General features: G+C 42.5%; 2 protein-coding genes across 3 annotated transcripts in view; one reads left to right on the forward strand and one right to left on the reverse strand.

The window, feature by feature from the left end:
* LNX2 (ligand of numb-protein X 2) overlaps positions 1–4,872 on the reverse strand; it is a 59,644-nt gene extending 54,772 nt beyond the window's left edge. Inside the window, exon 1 of the mRNA XM_005482494.4 lies at positions 4,670–4,872. The gene's annotated coding sequence lies outside the window, so the exon portion shown is untranslated. The remainder of the gene's footprint in view (positions 1–4,669) is intronic.
* Positions 4,873–5,301: 429 nt separating this feature from the next.
* LOC102069931 (uncharacterized) lies at positions 5,302–21,345 on the forward strand. Of its 2 annotated transcripts, none has more exons than XM_005482493.4 (3): positions 5,302–5,474; positions 12,017–12,091; positions 19,990–21,345. In XM_005482493.4, the coding sequence occupies exons 1-3, from the start codon at positions 5,449–5,451 to the stop codon at positions 20,273–20,275; spliced, it is 387 nt and encodes a 128-aa protein (XP_005482550.1). In that variant the 5' UTR covers positions 5,302–5,448; the 3' UTR covers positions 20,276–21,345. The 2 variants fall into 2 exon arrangements, with proteins under 2 accessions (XP_005482550.1, XP_014119443.1); XM_014263968.3 differs by having other exon boundaries at positions 5,344–5,474; positions 12,021–12,091.
* The last annotated feature ends 42 nt before the right edge of the window (positions 21,346–21,387 follow it).

The following is a 21,387-nucleotide window of genomic DNA, read 5'->3' on the forward strand; positions in this document are numbered from 1 at the left end:
TTGGTCTTTTGAGGTCACAGTTTTTGACAATGATACTGCAGTAAGAGAGGGTTGTCTGTGGCAGAGAGCTCAGATTCAAGCAAAAATTGCATGTGAAGAACATAAAAATCTACACAACGAGTACAGCTGCAAGAGTCAATAAAAATGTCAGCATTCAAGAACACTGACTTGAACCCTATAATAAACTGTGCCTTCTCCCAATTGTCTTCTAAAGAGCCAGCCCCTGGGAACATACAACACAGGCGTGCCGACATGTTCCACTGGGCTTGTGCAACCTCTTTGGAGAAGGTCATGGGAACACACAGCAGTAGTGTGATCTTGGGGGCTGGGGAACACAGCCTGTATTGCACTTCAAAATCACTCCCACTGCAAGGAATGTACAAAGCAGAAGCAGGAAGCATGTAGCTCATTTTCCCCCACTGTGCAGAATAATATCTGACAGCACTATACCACTCCAGGCAACACAACCCAAAGGTGCTGGTTTGTCTTTCTGCAACTACTGGGTGCCTCCATTTGCCCAAACACTTATGGGTTCTCCTTTAACATGGACCACTTTCCATTGTGCTTTATTGCTAGAAAAAGGAAGAGTAGTCATAGTTCCTTCTGTTTTGTTGTCTAGAACTACTTATTACTACCATTTACACCATTTTAAAACTGGATTAGTTCATATATTGGATATACTACTTAAGCAAATTGCATTTTGTTCTACAAACAAGGGTTCTTCTGAAAAACTTTGTATAGTCCATGAAAAGTGGTTAAATGTGTCAAATCTTTCCAATTAAATGCAAAAACACTTCCTCTTCCAAATGACAGAAGAGCCAACAAAAAGAGGCGCTATACTGAACCTTGTTCTCACCAACAAAGAGGGTCTGGTACAGAATGTGAAACTAGTGGGGAGCCTTGGCCGCAGTGACATTGGAATGGTGGCATTTGAGGACCTTAAGGCAGTGAGCATGGAGCACAGCAGGGTCAGCACCCTGGGCTCCAGAAAAGCAGACTGGCCTCTCCACGGATCTGCTTGGTTGAGCATCATGGGATAATGTCCTCAAGGGAAGAGGAGCCCAAAAAAGCTGGTTAATAGTCAAAGATCACTTCCTTCAAAATGAGGCTTTGAGGAACCTGGTCTAGTGGCAGGTGTTCCTTCCTAGGGAGACTGAAACTACATGATCTGTAAGGTCCCCTTCTACTCAAACCATTCTGTGATGACTCAATGATTCCTCTCTGTGGAACAAAAGAAAAACAGCCAGGCAAAATAGAACATCTATCACTCCAGCCCAAAGTGTACCAACTCCTCCTGGGTAAAATTACCTTCCATATAACATTGATCTGACTCATTTATAATCTAATAATTACTTTCCTACCCTATTTAATCTGGTTTATTGTTATGACAGTAAGAAAATTCTAGACATTCTTAACAACATGCCCCAACTCCAGAGCAATATCAACTTGCTTACTTGAAGCAAAAATGAGACTGCAAATATTGAGCTATGTTACCCCAAGTTTCCATGTCAAAAATAGTTCCCACTATTTGAATGGAAAAAATGCAAAACAACTTGAAATCTTGTATGCTCACAAGTTATCTGACTTTATATCAAACAGCTGCACACTTTGGCTTTTGTGTTCACCACCTAACACAGAGCTCAGCAGGAGAGACTCTGCAAGAGATTGCACTCCTGCTCCAGCCCACGAATTACTTGCTAAACTGACATCAGCTGAAATAACTCTCTATGGGAACATAAAGGACTGACATCTCTGGTACCACCAAAGTGCTTCAGAAAGAAAAGGCACGTCTGTAGTGCTGCAGAGCACATTGCAAGGATGAAGCCAGCTCGGGTACAGCACTGATATGCCCTGTAACACAACAGCAGGGCTGGGGGCATCTCCACACATGCCAAGGGGCAGCCCAGTCCCATCAGCCACCTACACTATCTCATGCTGGATACAGAGCAGGCAGTGTGAAAACACACGACAGCTTCAGCCCATGAATTTTGCTAACATAAATCTCAACCTCAAAAACATTTACATGTAGGCTTATCATTAAGCCTAAGAACAGACCCTGTCATTCCAAAAGAAATACCTGGATGTTTAAAATTAGGCATATGAAAGCACAAATATCTACAGAGTTAGAACGAAAAAAATTCACTCCACAATGTTATTAATTTTTATTGCTCCATAGAAATCTAGACCTATCAATTATATAACTTAATATTAACACTTAAAAGCATTTTCTTCTTCAAAAGGCACTACAATTTCTGAAGGACAAACTCCACTGATCTAATAAAGCAATCAAATAGCATGCAATTCAATGGTGTCACATGAAAAATGCTTTTGCCAATGAAATCAACAAAGAATTTTCAAATATCAGAGACAAGCCACTGGCATGTCAAACAGGCAACCAGCTTCCCCTGGTGCCTTTTACACCAGGGAGCATTTTAACACCAAATGAATGATGTTTTCTTATTAGTTACAGCTGTCCATGTCTAGTAGCTCTTTAAACAAGCAACATTTTGCTGATGCAAGGCAATAATTTATATTAATTATCTAGTACACATTACGTCTTTACACATTTCACTTTGATATTGTTGGTATAACTTCTTCCCAGTTGCTTTCAAATATGTTAACATTTTTTAGAAGTACAGAAAAAGGAGATGAAAGAAGAGGAGGATATTTTGGCATATTTGCAGATATAGAGTTTTAACTAGTAGCTAACAAACTTCTGCTGGTTTTTAGTAATTCAGGCCCATAAATATATACCAAGATTGAGACCACTCAGTATGGGTAAAGGCTTAGAAAAAAAAGAAACTTTCACTGAGGTAATCAGTGCTTCTGTGGGAGTGCACAACAAACAAATGCCAAATGTTGCAATGTCAAAGCCACGGTTTATGGCAGGACAGGTTTTAGTAAGCTTATTTTTTAACCTGTCTCAAGAGAACAGTATTTTTCTACCCAATCACAGGCTTACATTCCTCCTGCAAAGTTTTGTCCCTAAAGTGTCACATTTTTTGTTGTTTTGGTAACAGAAAATTCAGGTGCAGTGTTAAGGAAAGATACTACCTTTGCAAATCTCAGACCCGAATCCAAGGCCCTGGGCTCCCTCTTGCTGAAGTCACCAAGCAAAGTAAAGGGTGAGTACAGACAAATTCAGCACTGAAAACTCATGGGAAAATTATGAGTTTTAATAACCATACATTTTAGAATTGCAACAATACATGTACTTTAAAACGTGTTACAACCTTTATTTATTTTAAAAAATCTACTTGGGCACAATAGTGTTCTTTGCAGCCTGCTGACTCTGGAGTTAGTAATTTTATATTGTACTGTGTTCAGGGGAGAGGATTTCTTACTCAGTGATGTGACAATTAGAAAAAAAAAGAGTAATTAAAAAGGACTCCTATTAGGTCTTACAGTTCTAGCAAGTACACTGATATAACTTGCTTCCATTTTGAGGAAATTTGTTTTAATAAACTCGGGGCAGCATATGGTACTAACATGTTTATTTTCCAAGTGGTAGGGACACTAACCAAAACCATCTGATGTTTCTTCCTAAGCCTCCTTGATCTGCTGCTGGATTGCAGCTTAGAATAAAGCATTACAAAGCCAGAAGAAGAGGGTAGAGGAATAAAAAAATAAAATCAGGAATTCAAAGCATTTATTTAATGAGAGTGCAGCTCAGATCAGTTCCTATTTTGGACAGAAGTTCAAAAGTATTTATGATTGGAAATTTATTTCCAGAGACTATCAAATGTAGTCCAAAACTAATCCTTCACAGACATTTTTTACTCTGCACACAAACAAAACCCAAACCCCTAAATCACGTAATTAAAAGAGGAATTAAAGGAAGCTCAGAAGTACTTAATAGATTTCTAGAGAAGTAAGCAATCAGCACTATGCATTATGAACACGGTAAGAAAAGTCACCAGAGACTACCAGATTGAGCCCTGCCAGAGCTCCAGGAACGGCTTTCTCCGTGAGCTGACCAAGTACGATTCCGTCAAGTGCAATGATAATTCTAAAGTACGCCGTATTAGGAGTATAAAAGGCTAAAAGTTTTCTAACCACATTTCAGCGCTAAGAGCTAACAATTGATGGGAGAAACCAGAGAGCGTGGCTCAGAGCTCCGAGGGCTAGACTGAACGTTTGGAAATAGCTGCGAACCACACGGGCTCCAGCGGCATTTCGCAGGCAGCCCCGAGTTCCTCTGGCGCAGCTGTAAAACACACAACCTGAAACCCGCTCCTGCAGCAGGGGTTCGCTCGCAGCTGTTCCTCTGCCTCCCCCGCACGCAGTAATCTGACTCCTTGCCAGAAAAGAGCTTCTTTAATGAAGCCACACGAGAGCAGCATAGGTGCATCGGGGGACCCAGAACCAGGCGCTTTCCGAGTGGGTCTCCAGCAGCCGAGCCCACAGCTCAGCCTCGCAGAGCCGCGCTGCAGGGGCAGGCGCCGCCGAGCTCAGCCCCGCCGCCGAGCCGGGGGCTCCAGGGCGGGGACGCTGCTCCCGGGCTCCCGCCTCAGCCTCGCACGGCGGCTCCGGGGCCCGGCCCCGCTCCCGTACTTGTTGCCTGCGCAGAGTGGCTCGCCCGGCGCCGCCGCCCCCGCGGGGACCCCGCGCCGCTGGCACCGAGGGAGGCTGAGCCGCCCGCACGGCGCGGGGCAGGGAAGTTACTCACCGCGCCGGCTCCGCGCAGCGCTCTCCTCCTCAGCCGTGCCGGCTGCGCCCGCCCCGCCTTAAGGGAAGCAAACTCCGGGCAGCAGCACTTGGAGAACGTGTCTCGCCGGGCCGGGCCGAGCCGGTGCTCCCGCCTCCGCCCCCCGCCGCGGGCAGCGGCGCGGCCCAAGTGACAGCGGCGCTCCGCCACTCCGGCGGCGGCCCCGGGCGCGGGGCCGGGCGAACCGCAGCCTATGGCAGCGGGGCCGGGGCGGGACGCGGCGGAGCCCCGGGCCGGGGTGTCCCCGCCGCTCGCCTGATCGGCTGCGCGGAGCCCGGAGCGGTGGGGAGCGCGGGCGGGGCTGGCGCGGAGGAGGGGCCGGGTGGGGCGCTGCTCGCCCGGGACTGCCCGCGGACCTGTCCCCGCCTGCCCGAGACCTGCGGCCGTGCCCGAGGAACAAACCCCGGGCGGCTCCGTGACTAAGAGCCCCAGCGGCGCTCCCACCCTCCCGGCACTCAGTCACCGCCCCGCGCCTGCTTCCCCCGCCCTGTTTAGGTGCAAGGGGACCCTGCCCGCTAGGGAGCCCACCGCCCCCGCTCTCCTTTTGGCGGGGGCGCGACCGCCGGTACCGCAGGTGCCCCGCGGGGTGTGGCGGGACCCGGCTCGCACCGCCCCGGCTCCTCCCGCCGGGGTCCTCGCCGGCCCCTACGCCCGCCCCGCTGCCCCGCCCCGCCCGACCGACAGCGGATGATGGCGCCGGCCTGCCCCTGAGGAGCCGCAGCGGGAACGGTGGGGCAGCCATGGAGGAGGACCCGGAGCTGGAGAGGTGAGGGACGAGCGACAGCGCGGGGAGCGGTCCCGAGAGCGAGCGGCCTCTGCGGGGCTGCTGCGCTGCTCAGGCTTGGCAGCGCCTCCCGCGCCGCGAGGCCCGGGCGGCGTTGGGCTGGGGCCGGGGGCGGCTCCTCCCGGCCCGACCGCGCCGCAGAGCGGGCCCGAGCTCCGCCGGGCTGTGCCCGCTGTCCCCAGCCAGCCCCTGCTGTGCGTGTGCGGTCACGGTGCGCGGCCTGGAGCTGCTTCGGCCGTGTCTTCCGCACTCAACTTCGGCTGCGTGCTGATGTCGCTTAGAATCGAGATTGGAGGTCTTGGGTGGTTCACTTCTCATTACAATTTGATCTTGTTGTGTACTTGATAAAATAAATTATAAAAATCCCAGAACACCTTACGTTGTTAGGAATTTCATTTTTCAGTGCTGGATATGTGCCCGTTGACCAGTTGTTAGAATTGTATTTTTGTATCAAAAAAAAAAAATACAAAATGCTTGGCAGTTATTTTGTCAAAAAATAAACTTGTTTTCTGCTTGGCATTTCGCTGGGATCAGAGAATTCGTCTTACTGCATGTTTTGAGTTGCCGTGCTCCCAAGCAAACACTGAGGAATAAAACATTGATTTCTATATTTGGATACTCAAAGTAGGCCTCTCTTGCTTTTGTTTTAGGAATAGACTTTTGGTGTTTATGTCACAAATGTTTTGCAAAATAGTCCTATTTGTGTGATGTGATTTTTTTTTTTTTTTTTTTGCAAGCTTATTTCTGGGTTGTTCACTTTCCTTATGGCTGTTTAAAACAACTGTTACAGTGAAGTGATGACCAGAGGCTTACTGAACTGTTATCCTCATGGTTCTCTCCTTTAACTTTTAGGAAACCATATCTGGGAATGCTTACTGAAAATAACTTTTTTTTTCTCTTTAAATCTAGCAGGTATTTGAAATGTGCCAAAAGCAATAGTACTGAGACAGTGGAAGGGCTAGAGAGCTTAATGCTTTCTAAGAGGCTTTTAATTCTTCCTGAGCTACTTCTGCTCTCAGATCATCAGTTTAATAATTAAAGCTTCTTTCTGTGTATGCATGAATGTTATTTGTACTGCTGCCATTCTAAACTTAAACCTTTTTCATTCATGACGAGTTGAAACTATGCCACTGTTCTTCCATGCTGACTTCTGGTTGCTGTTGCCATGCTGGGGACCTGGGGTTCTCTGGGCATTCAGGGCATAGCTGACTCTTCCACAGTCACCTCCTGACTGATGCTCTTCTTCCCAGGAACTACATTCAAAACTTTACCCTTCCTCGAAGGCTCAGTCCAAGTTGGGATATGCTACTCCTGTTCTGTGGTCCCGTGGTGGATAATAAGCTCAGTGTCACTTAACAAAGTGACACAGTAGGGTTTAGCTGTTTGGTGTCACCAGTCCGTGTCACTGTGCACCTCAGAGGGTGTTTAATCGGCCCCAAGCACATTACAACTGCAATGCGGTGCACTTGACAATTAGCTCTTCCTGTCCTGGATCCACCTATCATTAGTTACTTTTTCGCACCTTAAATTTTCATACCATCTCAGTTTGGTAGTAGCACCCTGAATTGAGCTTGTGCTCTGTGCATTTAGAGGGTGTGCTTTGGCATTACTCTCTCCAAATTGTGCTTCCCTGTGCAGTCTTCAGTACAGAGCCCTTCCAGTCTAACACAGACCTTTCTTTGTCCTTTGGGTTACACACATTATGCCTTAGATTCATATTCAATAACTTACTGATCATATTCTCCTGTGAGTAGTGTAGCAATGGCAGTTTAGGCTTATAAATTTTAAGGCTTTTATAATATGAGTTTATAATATGGATTAACATACCTATAATAGCATTTCTGTTCTGTAGCCAGAGTGTTGACTACTTTAGGTGGATTTTTAGCATTTAAAAATGGGTTTACGTGGAATATTTTTAGTAGTCTGTCTCTCAACTCAGGCTTGTCTTGCAATGCACAGGTCTTAAAAACTTAAGGTTTCTATACATGTGGCTTTTATTTAATTTACCATGAGGGAAAAAGAAGTGTAGTATTTTTGTGCACTTTTCAGGTCAGAAATTAATTTTGTGTCCCAGTATTCCAAAAAGTGATCTGTTAAGTCAGTTGCCCTATATTTTTGTTACTATCTAGGGAGAAGTCTCTTCATCTAGCTTCTTTTATTTTATCCTTACTGCCACATTGCCTGATAATATTTTTCAGTTTTACTGTGTCTGGCTCTCACTTGATCTTGCTTTTGATGTTTTCCTCACTTTAATATGAAGTGAGTTTTCCTTGAAGCTGAATACTAACTTTTAAGTTCCCGTGTGACTGTTGCATTCTGTGGATTTTAAAACTCTAAAAGCTGTAAATACCACAGATGTGTAAAACAGTAATATTTGCTACATTCTACTGAACGACTTCTTCTGTTCCATCTTACCCAATAACCTTTGATGGAAGTATGAACTGAGACTTTCCCCTGGGAACTTGCTGGTGCATCAGTGAAGACCCTGAGCCTTAAGGTTCCATGTGATTCTTAAGAAAATTCTAAATTATTCTAACACATGATTAATGATATTTGAAGTTATGAGCCAAGAAGGAGGTGGGAAAAGTTGTGAATTTCCCAACTCCTTCTTGGAGGAGCTGCTCAGTTGGTTTCCTCTGCAAGCACCTGTAAGTGACTTTCCTAGTATATTTCAACTAAATATACACTCAGATATTATGGAGGTCACCATTTTCATTCCTGTCTAAAAAATGAAATATTTCTTCCCCCTCTGCTTCCTAAAGTATTGTCATTGTGGTTGTGTGTGTTTGAAGCACAGAAGATGCATCATTCCTCTTCAAGTACAGAGGAAGTGGCTTTGTTATACTGTGTGTCCATATCCTTCCATAATCCATTCTTTCAATAGCTACAAATATTTCACAGCCTTGTATATCACACTTTATTAGACGTACCTGCCAAGCTTATTTAGAGCATCATTTACTTGGGATTATTTCCTAAGGAGATGGTGCTCTGAATCACAAAGAATGCTATAATTCTGTAACAAGAGGCCTGTAGTTGAGTTAAGAATCAATAATCTAGTATTTTTGCTGCATGGGCAGCCCAGCCACACTTTTTAACAAGCAAGCTTTGTGTCTTGGAGAAAATTAATGGTTTTTACTATTGATTTTAACTATTAAAGTCAAGTGTCAGGATTCAGTATTCCTTACCCCTGGTGAAAAAAAAAAGAAAAAAGTGGTCTGCAAGCTAAGATTGATGTTTGAAATGGAGTGCTACGTTCACTACTCAGGCTGGTGAGCATATCAGCACAGAAGTGTGATGCAAATAGCACTCACAGGACTTGGCAAGTAGAATACTTAAATAGGTACAAAACCTGATCAGCAAAGAAGGAGAGCATTCACATCCCCAGTGTGGGATGTCTTTGACTTTGAGCAAATGTCAGGAAGCTTGTGGCATATTGTGCTTCTTTCCATTCTTCCTCTTGTAGTTGTGCCCTAGGTGTTATTCCTGACTTTCATTTTCATCAGTTTTCTTAGTAAGGGTGAGCAGATAGCACCAGCTCATGAGATTTAATTTTAAATAACACTGTCAGTGTCTTCAGTCACTTGTTTGTGATGTGGGATGTGTAGGGGAGAAACCAAAGACAGGGAAAGCAGGAAGTTCTAGTGATGGGGAGAAGTGAGAGGGGGAAAATAAAGGAACAAGGGAATAAAAAGTTCTGGTCATGTGTGTATAGGCTGCTGGTTGGTACTCTTGTCTGGCCATGCCCTGCGCCTAATCATCACAGTCTGTCCTGTCTTCCTGTTAAATTCCTTTCTAACTCTGTCTTGGGTGAAGGACTGTTTGAGGGGAGAGGGTGTACATCCTAATGCTAGCAGCTACAGTCAGACTGTGGGTTGGAGGGACCATATGTCCATGCTGCCAGCTGCTGGAACATGTGAAGGTTTGGATTCCAGCAGCAGCTGGGCTTGGGCCTGGGCTGGAGGCCTGGATGCTGGCAGCTGGGGACATGTCACAGAGTGAGTAAACCAAATGTTAGCCCCTGAAATGGGATTGGGGACCGTGTGTTTATCTGTGCTGTACTACTGGAGCAAGTATGGGAGTGTGAGGGACCGTGTGGCTGTTGGTGGAGATCAAGCTGGAATAGCTGGTAAGGAGATGAGTAAGGAGAGAGCTGGAGCGTGAGCCTGTATGTCCAAGAGGCAGGAGGAGCTAGCTGTTGGGGCACCAGGGAGTCCTGCCCAGCTGCTGAATAGACTGGGGTTAGGGGTGAGATGTGTGTGTGTGCTGGTGTGTCTCTACAGGCAAGACTGCAGTGGGGTTGGGTACTGGGGACCAGGGTGTCCCCATCAGCCCTGTGTGATGGTCTGTATGGGCAGTGCAGTTGGGCTGAAGATTTGAGGCCTCCCACATCCAGCTGGAGAGAGAAGCAGGATGAAGCTGTGGGTTGAGCAAACTGCGTGTCTGTCTGTGATGGATGTGGCCAGCGGTGTAGGTGCCTGGTGTGTACATCTGCTCCTGGGAGCTGGTTTTCTGCCTTGCTACTGGTTGGACCTGCACATGGAGCTTTGGCTCTCTGGCCTCTCGGCTGTCAGATCCAGCATCATCTGTCTTCTCCTGACAGTCATCTGTAATCACAAACCATGGGTGGTCTCTGTAATAACATGGTGTTTTCATTGCCTGTAACTGTCAGACATACCTCTTCATTCCCAATTATTCATTTTTTCAGTCTATCCATTTGACCTTTTGAAAAATAATTATAAAGCTCTTCCCCTGAATGAGGAATAGAAAATACTTCTCATTTTGCCTGACTAGGAATTATTCTGTTATTTGGACACATGCATTTGCGATGCTGGTTATTAAGATATATGCAATGGGAGCTTTGCCTGTAACCTTGGAATACAGAGAGAGGAAAAGCTCTAATCCCTCAGAAATGTAAATAGGTCTTGTACCATACTCTTGAAGATAAAAATATCACTGCTTGTACCTTCATGTCACTGCAATTCTGCAACTTGATTGCCCAAAAATAATTACCACAGCAAGTTTTAAGTGGTGCTTGCTATAAAACATGTCAGAATGATGACAGAGTTCTTTAAATGTGCCCCATCCCTAATTTTCTCTCCTATCAGTCTCCCAGTGTTTGGATGGTTCTCATGTGAAAGTTACATGCTGCATTCCCTTTGCTCATGCTGCTGCCTTTAGAATTGAAGCTGGCAGCCATGGAACTGTTTGTATTGTAACCAAGCTGTAAAAATGAAGAGACTGAGGAATGTGGAGTCCCACGAGGCCTATAAAAGCAAATTTTAAAAACTTGTTTGCGTAGCTTTTGGCTTGCTTGTGTAGAGGATATAAGTTCAGTGAGTGGAAACATTATTTCAGAGAGGACATGGTCATTGCATTTCATTTCTCTGTGCAAGCTGAAAGGGCTTTGTAAAGCTGCACTGAATAAGGGCAATGTTGAAAGAAGAGTATTAGGAAACAATGGTTGATAATGAAGGTGTGGAACTAGAAGGCTGCTAAGGTGGATGCCAAGTCAGTCTGAGCTTTGATAGAACAAAAAAAGTCTCAAATACTTATAGGCATGTAATTCCTGCCTAAGTTAATAGAATTGGTCTCATCATATTAATTTTTATGATGTTTTCCCTAAAACTGAATCATAGCTGTTTAAAATACCTATGTGTGGGCTTTATTAGTGCTTTGTAGCTCAGATTATTTGGTTTCTTATTTCAATTAGAAATTGTTACAGATTTTGTAGTACAATAATAATGACAGGCTTTTAATCTTTCAGTCAGGTTTCTTAAAAGGAGAATCACCAAGTTTGGTAACTGGTAATTAAAAGTCAGACACTTTCTTCCCCTCCTTCCTCACCTTTGTCTGACATTGCTGCTTGAAGGCTCAGGACAAGCTTCTGTAAAAGCCTTGTGTTCCTGCTATGATTGCTGTGACCTAGCTCAGGATGCTCAGATAGCAAATTCTGAGGTCTGGAGAGAAAAAAAAATTGCTGTAATTTCATGTAGACCTGTGTATGCAACATCTCTCATATTCCAGTGCTACAGCCTGTGTTTTGCACCCCTTTTTTGGTGTTCTTGCAAGCAGCCATCCCACACCCGTTGCTTCTCTTACCTGGGAAGGCACCAGTAGCTGGTGAGGTTGCTGATGCTGAACTTGCCATTTTTGAGAAGGTACCTCCAACAGGATGGCTTACCAGGGAGGTACTCCCTTTTCCATGAGTGCCTGTGGTTTGATAGGACCCAGCTTGTCCTCAAAGGCTTAAAAGGGATTTGAAGTGCCCCAAGCCCTGGTTTTCATTAGTGTTACAGTTTTTGTATTTGTAACACCATTAGTTGGTTTTAATATTTCAGAATGTTTCTTTTAATCTTGGTGCATAGGAATTTGAATTATCTTAAAAGTCAAGGTGATTTTGGTAGCTTCTTTATTGCTTAATTCACTACAGTGAATAAAGCTATCTGTTTTATTTGCCTAAGTGCATAAAGTGGCAAGTTCTTGTGTTCCACAAGTGGTGACCTTTTCCTTTTTCTCTTACTTAGGAAGGCTGTGGAAGAGTTACTTAAAGAGGCAAAACGTGGGAGAACCAGAGCTGAAACAATGGGAGCTATGGGTTGGTAAGTTGTGACAGGAGGAGATTAATTCTGATGCCAAAATAAATCTTGTCTTTAATGTGTGACAGAAGTCTCTACCTTTTTATGAGTTTCATGTTTAAATAATTTGTCCTCATCTACATATTTGGGCAAAAATTCCAGTCTAATTAAGAAAGAAGTTCAGGTAAATTCTGTCTGCAGGAAATTGCTTGTCTGAATGTGTTGAAGACAAAGCAATTGGAAAATTTGGAATATGTTCTTATAATAGATGGAATTGCAAAGTTTGGGTTGGAATCTCATGAGTCTTTGTGCATGTACTTACATACCAGCCACATGTTACTGAGTTACTCTGTTTTAAGTGAAAAGAATTCATAACCTGACAAAGAAAGCTAAAGCCTTATATTAATAAAACAACAAGCTATCCTTTACTAGACAATTAATATGTAAATTGTAGCCAAAAATGAACTCAAAAGTATAATCCATTTTTGCAAGAGGGTTACTTTTTAATACTAAAAAAAACTAAAACCCAGGGGCTAATTTGTATAGTAACTGGGGAAAAAATCAAAGTATTTAAATCTTAAATGAAATACACCATTAATTCTTCAATGCAGTATTCCAGATTTTACAGCTAGATTGACACAGAATGTAATGCATGTAATTGTAGTTAGAGAAGTAATAACATGCTGAGGAGGGTCATTCATCATAAAATAAAGTATATGACTTTAATAAGCACCATTGGATCTAGGAACATTCACACAAGTAGTGCACCAGTTGAGTGCACTAAATGCACTTGTAGATAAGGTTTGTGTTCCTCCATCAACAGTACAAAGAGATAAGCCTGCACTGTTCATTAAGGTCTCAGCTCTGTGGTCTGTTCTAATAGCTCTGAAGAGATCAATATAGTGTCTTGCTGAAAAAAAAATAGTTACTCCTTTATGTTTTCAAACAGGTTTGGGATTTTCTGTATGTTTTACTCAGTATTTCTTCTAGGGATGTAGTTCATACCCTTTCTGTTAAAATAGCTTAATTGGTTTAATCCCCCAGAGTGGCTGTAGCTGTACTGATCCACCGTGCTTTGACCCTGTCAGCCTGGCCAGGTAACCCAGTGCACACAGTTAGCACCATGAAGTGATGTCTGCATCCAGTTACTCTGAAATTGCAATTAATTTGCAAGTTGATTCCAGATATGGAAACTAAAGATTTCTGCAGGGAGATACTCAGGTGCCCCTGTACAATTTTGCTGCCACTTGTGCCATCTGGAATACCTGCCAGGAGAGTGTATGGGCATCTGCTCCTGAATGTGGCTCCTTCTTATTCCTTGTTTGTAAGAGGATAGTGGTCCTGTTCAGCTGGCTGTGATGATCAGCTCAGAATGCAGTTTGCTGAAACCTGATGCCCAAGGCCTGCCAGGGAATGGGATAGGCAAGGGTGACTTGTTGTTCAGAGCAGGTTCAGATTAATGGTGTCTGGCTGGGTCAGGGTTCTGCTAAAGTTGTAGAAGGAAAGGACTGTCAAGACAGCTTCAGGCAGAAGAAGACTCTTGACATAGGGATTGGCATGGTGATACCCTGAACTGAGTCTGTTGAAGTACCTTCCACTGCAGAGGTACATGTGAGCAGCTGTACTGGGTCAAACAAAGGATCCATCCCTGCAGTGCCCTGTGTCCATCAGGGGCCCATACCCAGTGCCTAGGAAGTGATTTGCTGAATATCTTTGTTTCTGAATATGCTCAATAGTACCTTCTTCAAGGTACTTCTTCTGCATCTCAGGAGATCATATTCTTAGAGATGATTTCTTTGTATGTAATGCATCTTCAGGGATTTTTATCTCACTGAATCTGTCCTTAGAGAGACTGGTAGTAATCCCTTTTGTCACAAATCTACTGCTGTAGGGTTTGGCATAAGCTAGTGTGTGGCTGTAAGGAAAGTATAAAGCCCCCCAAAGTCTTTGCTGTCCAGTTCTGCAGGCACAACAGATGGAACAGAAGCTGCCACTGCTGTCACCTCTTCAATATTTTTTATGCCCTGTTATGCAGTTCTGGTGCTTCTGAACTGGCCCAACAGCTAGGTATTGCATAAATATATGGGAGATACAATGGGTAAGATATTTGGAAGAAAACTTAACTATGCTCAGTTGAGTATCACACTCCAGCAAAATGCTGTCAAGTGTTACTGATCCTGAAGGGCTTCAGAGATTACACACAGGACTGACATGTAACCATGCAAGGTGTAAACTACTGAGAAGAAAGTAACTTCTGCTCAGAGCTCTGGGAATGAAATGAGCAAATAAAATGAGCAGAACAGTTAGTTCATGAAAATGTGTTACTAGTAGACCAGATTGAGGAAATCATAACTGATGGAAGTAAAGACAAGGTCATCACCAACTTGTCTAAAAGCACGGTGCTAACAGGTGAAGCACAAAACCTTCCTTCCTTGCCAAACTCAAAATGCTTACAGGTGTTGTTTCATGAGGACTTCTGGGATTCCTCAGCCCTTTGTCAGAGGAGTCCTGGAGAAGAGATGCACACACCCTGGAGACATCTAGTGTAAGGCCATCAGTCCTGCATTGGCACTGGAAAGTTGAAGCAGCTCAACCTATGAAGAAAAGATTTGTTCTGCCATCTGTCTTTGGGTAAGGAGAAGCAGAGGCTACTACTGCTCATACTTCACTGATTCCAGTTTATGTTGCTCTCCAGCAGCTATTGAATACTGGGAAATACATTTCTGGAGTCAGTGGCATTTACAGAAGTTGGTCAAAGGGAGGTATGTGGAGAAGTGGCATTCCTGGGTGGGGAGACTATATTGTGCATACCATTACAAAGGAGTGGTGTCTCCTGGTGAATATTGATGGCAGCAAAACCTTCAGCAAGCCAGCAAGCCTCTCAGCACTGCTTTGGGACTGCTCTCAGGTTCAAGCCATTGCTCTGTTACTGTCTAGAGTGATTAGTTCTCCATAGCTCAGGTACACTGTTTGAAAAATTCCCCAAGAACCCCTGCCTAACCTTTTGCTGTCTCATAATTTGAGATAGATGATGGTTGCTGGAGCCTAAAATACAAGTATCCAAACCAGCTTAGCTGACAGGTACAAAAAAAATGCACAAAGCCATCAACCTGCAGCCCAGTCTCTCATACAAAGACTGAGCCTTGAAATACAGGGCAGTATCGTTAATATTTCTTCTAGTTTGGGAATGTGTTGCTGGTTTCACATTGTCTTACAAGCTTAATGTAGATGACATGGGCAGGTGCTGCAACCTTAGAGGCTCGTGGAAGAAAGGCTTGTCCCAGTTTGGCACAAGTAACCAGCAGGAGGTTGGCAGTGATATTTGCCAAGACTTTGTTTGGGAAGTGAAATTATTTGAGGCTCTCTTGGACATGGAGCAGCTGTCAGTACTGCTGGAGGACTGCATGATCTCTTAGTTGGTTAAGAATCTCAGCTCACTGGCCTCCATCCTCTCAGGACTGCTCAGATAGGCAGTATGTAGGTCCATGGTGAATGAATGCAAGAAATGCTGGATATTCTTATTTCTAGATTTCATTCAGCAGTGCAGTATTTCTAGTTCCTGCAGTGTTCCTTTTGTACATACTCTGTGGCTGGGGGGATTCTTGTTGGGGGATGGGGGGGGTCTCCTGAATCCTTATGATAACACATGATGTAGATCCTGCTGCTAATGTGTCTGGCTCAAGCATTAGTACAGCTAATCACAAATAAGGAAATGTGTGAGAGAAGGGTAAGGAAGAACCCTCTTCTGAAGGTGTCTTAATCCTGGAAATGTTAATCAGACAGAGCAGAATCTGTGGTTGAATCCTAGTGATGATGCTGTGATGCTGGAACTTCTGAGATGAGAAAAGACAGCAGAGCAGTTGTCTGGAAGCTAACATTTTAAGGATCAATTGGATCCAGGGTGAGGAGTTTTGGACAAATAGTCTAAGAACATTTGAAATGCTTTTGTTTCATCAGAGGCTATTGGACACAGATTAAATAGGGTATTTGGGAGTTTCCATTGTTTCTAGTTAAAATAAAGCCAAACATTCAGCTTCTTTGAAGTGTTTCTCTTGGTTCTATGTACATAATTCATGACTTTCTTTATAGCAGTGAAGTTAGGTCTCATTTTAAGCAGTTGTTCTGCTTTAACTAAGAAAGGCAGTTAAAATGCCACAAAAGTGACTGTGTGAAAAAAGTTCTAGATGCCTTTTTTTCCAATATATATGTCTGATCTTCGAAGATGCTAATAACATGAGCCAAAGCTAAATTGAATGTAGCTTCTCATCTTATTTGAAAAGCTTATGTAAAGTAAGAACTGGAAAACATGATATTTTTGGATGGTTTGTTCAGCTCTGCATTGTAAGAGCAGATGAAATTACAATTAAAAAAATTTGGAAGCATTACATTATTTTAAAGTCTATTTTTTGTAAAGCAATCCTAAAATTGCTTTCATTCCTGTAGATAGCTTTCTGTTCAATACCAGATCTGTTAGAAGTACAGCAGAATACAAAATGATGAAGCTACTGAAACTGTGAAGTGCTGTGTTGCATCTTGTCTTTGAGAGGGTGTTGTGTGCAGGAACACTGCAATAGATTCCCCTCAGCTTTCATTTGAATATGAGGAGGAGGAGAAACAGGGTACAGATAGAGATTGAAAAAAATATGTTTAAATCTTGTTATCAGGACACATCCTAACTCAAGCTGTCACTGGAACAGATTGCCCAGAGAAGCTCTGCATGTCTTGTCTCTGCAAGTGTTTAAGGCCAGGTTGGATGGAGCTCTGAGCAACCTGGTTTAGTGAAAGGTGTTGGAATTTGATAATCTTTAAGGTCCCTTCCAAACCAGATTCTATGATCCTACAAAGTCCTGCCAGCTGCACCTGGCCGCCAAGACCATATTTCAAAACTTTCAGTGTCCTCTGAGGCATCCTCTTTTGTAAGGTCCCCCATAACAGGGTAGCAACATTGGTTTGGCAAAACAACATCTAGCTGTTTCCCCTCCCCCTTCAGTCACTCTTCTATTGAAATATTATATTTTCCATGGCAGTTTGGAAATGGTAGAAATGTACTTGTCAGTTCCTCCATAGTGAACTTCTTTTCTTAGAAAGATGGGGTTTAATCTGTATGATAAGGCTGGCTGTGCCAATCCTGTTTGGCATGTCCAGTTACTCAGCAGAGACAAGACTGGCACATGGCATTGTGCTCTTGTGTCTTAAAGGGTGTCAGCATGTTTTTACAGTTAGGAACTTGTATAGTACATTTCTGTGCTGAACTGCACTGCTGCATGGGATGGCAGGCACTGGTTGGAAATTCTGTGTTACTGTACAGAAGTTGACTTAAAGGGTCAAAAATAGGGGTAATATTGGACCTGCATTAACAATGAGAGATTTAATTTTTTCTCAAAGGGCAATATCATTGTGTTGCATTGTCTTGGTTATTATATAGTGGAGAGATTTTGAGTGGCATGAGATTTATTTGTGGAGGGAAGCAAGATTCTGTCTGAGAGAATAGCTTGGTCTAGCTTTTGGAGCATGTGGAGCAAAAAGTGAACCTTACAATGGGTGAAGACTTGCTACGGAACTGGAGTGTGATAGACAGGAAGGCTCTAGCACTGCAGTTTGTGTCCTTGCCTCACACATGCCTGCAGCCCTGCTTGGGGCATATTTCACTTCAGAACTTTAATGTTCTTTTAACTTGTTTGGTTTTTGCTGGTTGGTTGGTTTGTTTGTTTAAAAGCAAAGCTTCTCAAATCAGTTCTGTGGCACTGTTTGCTGGTCACAGCAGCATTGTGTTCCACCATGCCCAGGCTGAGATTGCCTCCCAGCCCTTCGGAACTCACCTGAGGGCAAACCTGTTTGTGAATTGAGCACTGCAGGATCAGGCCCTACAGCAAGCCCAAGCCTGGCCTTTGGAGATGGCAATTTCCTCACCATTAGAGATTATTTCAAATATATCAAAGTTCACTTTTAGTCTTCACAGTTCCATATATACCATGACTATTTGTGAACTTGTGCTCTGTGTGTGTAATATAGCACACACCATACATCTTGCTTGCTTGAAGATTTAAAGGCAGCATGTGCTTTGTTGAAGTCTGAAGTCAATAAAACTAAGAACTAATGCTTTTCTTCAGTGCCATGACTTACTGCTGCTCCTGGTGGCTCACTTTAATCATGGTATGATGGTAAACTAATGGCATCTCTTAGCTGACTTTCAAGTCCGGCATTTCTCATCAATTTTCATTCTTAGTATAGCTCAGGCAGCACTCTTAGCGTCAAAAAGAAATAAATGCTTCAGCCAGATGGATTTATTTGGGGCAAATTGACTGTCTCATTCTAGCACTATGTATTAGTGCTTAAATCAGTGCATTTCTTAAGAAAAAGCAAGAGGAAGAGCAAATGTGAAATAAATTTTGCCTGGATGCAGCCTAGAGAAGGCTGCCCTCCTTGGCAGGAAATTCTGAGGTACAATAGTTTAATGCACTCATAAGACATACAAAGGACTTTAATTTTGGCTGGTTTCTGTTATGTCTTGAGTGTAACCTGTGCCATGACTTGTTCAGCACCATGTTCATCATTTGTGTGGCTTCAAACAGAAACCCTCTTCTACTGACATTTATTTATCTAATTTACAAAAGAGATATACTAGATTAAAGATCTTATTTATTTAAAACCAGGATTTGAGAAAAATAGTGTCGATTTATATGAAGAAAGTTTAGAAAATTCTAAAATTCTATGCAGTAAAGTGTATCAGAAAATACCTCATGGAAATAAAACAGCATGGCTGTATACTTCTAAAATTGCTCTCCTAAGCTCTTGAAGGATTTAGCACAAGAACAATTATCAGGAATGCTTAGTAGGTAGACCTGAACCAAACCACATGGTAAATTGCATGCCCAGTTGAGTCATGAAGTGTGCTAAATGATCATACGTGATCTTTGTTGTAGTTTGTGTGTTGTTCTGATGGTTGAGATGTGTCAAAGGTTTTTGAGTAGTTAGGGTATAATTTCTACACTTACACAAAATATTCAAATAGATGATCTTAACTTTGTGGTGTTAGGATTCCATGACTGATTGAGTCAGTAAGTTCCTGTGATCTCTAACAGCTCTGATTTTTTAAAAGGAATCCTGTAACTTGTGTCAAAACTGTGAAGATAAACACCACAGTGAGTCCAACTATAAACAAAGTCTTCAGAGTGATTTCTGCTTTCTATAGGAACATATTTAAGCTTGTTTTTTCTTGTTCCATTATTTAAGAGGTGATAAAGTGGGATTAAGTAGAGTACAGCTGATACCAGCAAAATAAATGAAATTTACAATACTTGTTTCCTAAAACTAGCTGATGAATTATGTGCAAAAGTGTTAAGATGCAAGTGGAGAAAGTAAAAACAAAGCAGAAAGTAGTTGGATAAGTACCTGTATTATTTAAGAAAAAGAAATAAAACACTTTGGTTGTTGCAAAGTATAAGTTTAAATTGGTATGTCTCACGTATATGTTTGTGCTACAGCTATTTGGGTTCTTCATGCATGTGTATCTTACTTTCTGAATATTGCAGTTCACTAGATAATGCTGACTTTAAAATATCATGATCTCTGTAAGGCATTCTGATTTGACTTAGGGTATGTTACTATATGTTTGATTTTGGAATACCTAAGTTAGGCACCATCAACTTTAAAATATATTGGTATCCTTTGCTTCCCCCTACACACACTACCTTGAGAAAATATGTGAATTTTGAAGTAAAATAATTTTCTTCCCATAAAGAGTAAGACAAAAGAATAGTGATGATTTGGAACTTATTTTTCTGTACTGAGAGTTTACACTAGGTGGCATGCAAGGAAAGCCAAAATCACAAACCTGTCTTAAAATCACTGAAGTTAAAATCTCAGACTTGTCTTGGGATGTTTTTACCTTGTCTTTTGATGACTTTTGCATGTCTTTACAGGTTGAAATGTCCTCTTGCTGGTACAAACAAAAGATTTCTTATTAATACCATCAAAAACACGTTGCCATCTCAAAAAGAACAAGACCAAGAGCGTGAGCAAAAGGAAGATGATAAGGAGTCTGAGCCAAACAAAAGCAGGAAAGAAGAAAAACCAAAGAAACGCAGAATTCACCCGTACACACCCAGCTTTCAATCCAGAAGGAGGATCAGCTACTCTCCTCCAAGGCACCAAAGCAGGAACCAGCACACCAAGGATAAACATGAAAAGCGATCAAGCAAGCGATAAGGAGAGGAGAGGAGAGAGACAAGTATGTGTTGTTACAAAGTCAGGAATGCCATTGAGTATAGGAAAGCAGAGGTGTCTCAGTTTTTCAAGAAGAGTTGATGTTCAAACTTGAGTTTTCAACCAAGTTGCCTGTGTGAGAAGTAACCTTGAGGTAGCTTTAGAAACTTTTCTTTGGGACCTTTAAGAGAAAAACAAAGTACAGCATAAAACTTTCAGTTGTTTTAGAACAGACATTCCCTTTACTCTGTTCCTCTCTCCCCTTCTGACTAAGCCTAGGGTCTTGGTGATGGAGTGTGATACATGTGTCACTGTCTAATACAAATCATTTAGTCATGTCACTCTTTTGGAAATAAATTTAAATCAAGCAGAATTCTATTTATTGTGTGAAGTTTGCAGAACTTCTTTGCTGCTAACCAATAAAGAAGTTTTGCTTATTTGGATTAGAATCTAGAAAAAGAGAAAACTGGTCAGTGCCTGGCCAAGCATATGCATTTTGTATAGAATATAAGAGATTGCTGTCTTTAATATAAAAAGAACAAATTAAAATTGGGTGATGCTGGTTTTGCTTTCCAAGAGGGACTGCTGGGAAATACTGATTTTGCTTGTTAATGTATTCACAAACCTATCATAGATAACAATAAACATTACCCCTAAAAAGCTACAACTGCAATAATGGTCTCTGTTTAGACTTCCCTCTGTAAGGAAGTAGTTGGAACAGTCTGTTGTCATGGTGCTTTCAAAACAAACCCTGAAGACAAAATTTTCATCTTTCCTGTCTACTGCTAGAAAGTTTCCAAGTAAATATGTAATTCTAGAAATACAGAGGTGATGCTTAAACTGTCAAATGCTCACTTTCCAAGCCTATGTGACAATTCTGTAGTGGTACAGTTCCTAAACTTGTGACCATGAGCACAAATGATACCCATTGGCATCTTCTGTGTCTCACTTCTGTTTATGTTACATTAACAAACCTCTACGTGAAATATTTTGTATTTTGCTGTTCTCAGAAATAATTGTTTTCAACATAGGTTTGTTTTTGAGTGTGTTGACAATAAAATCGGAAACGTTCATTGAGAGTGCCCTTCAGAAATAATGCGTCTCATGGTTTCTTA

This window comes from Zonotrichia albicollis, chromosome 2, assembly GCF_047830755.1.
Source record: "Zonotrichia albicollis isolate bZonAlb1 chromosome 2, bZonAlb1.hap1, whole genome shotgun sequence".
Classification (NCBI taxonomy): Eukaryota; Metazoa; Chordata; class Aves; order Passeriformes; family Passerellidae; genus Zonotrichia; species Zonotrichia albicollis.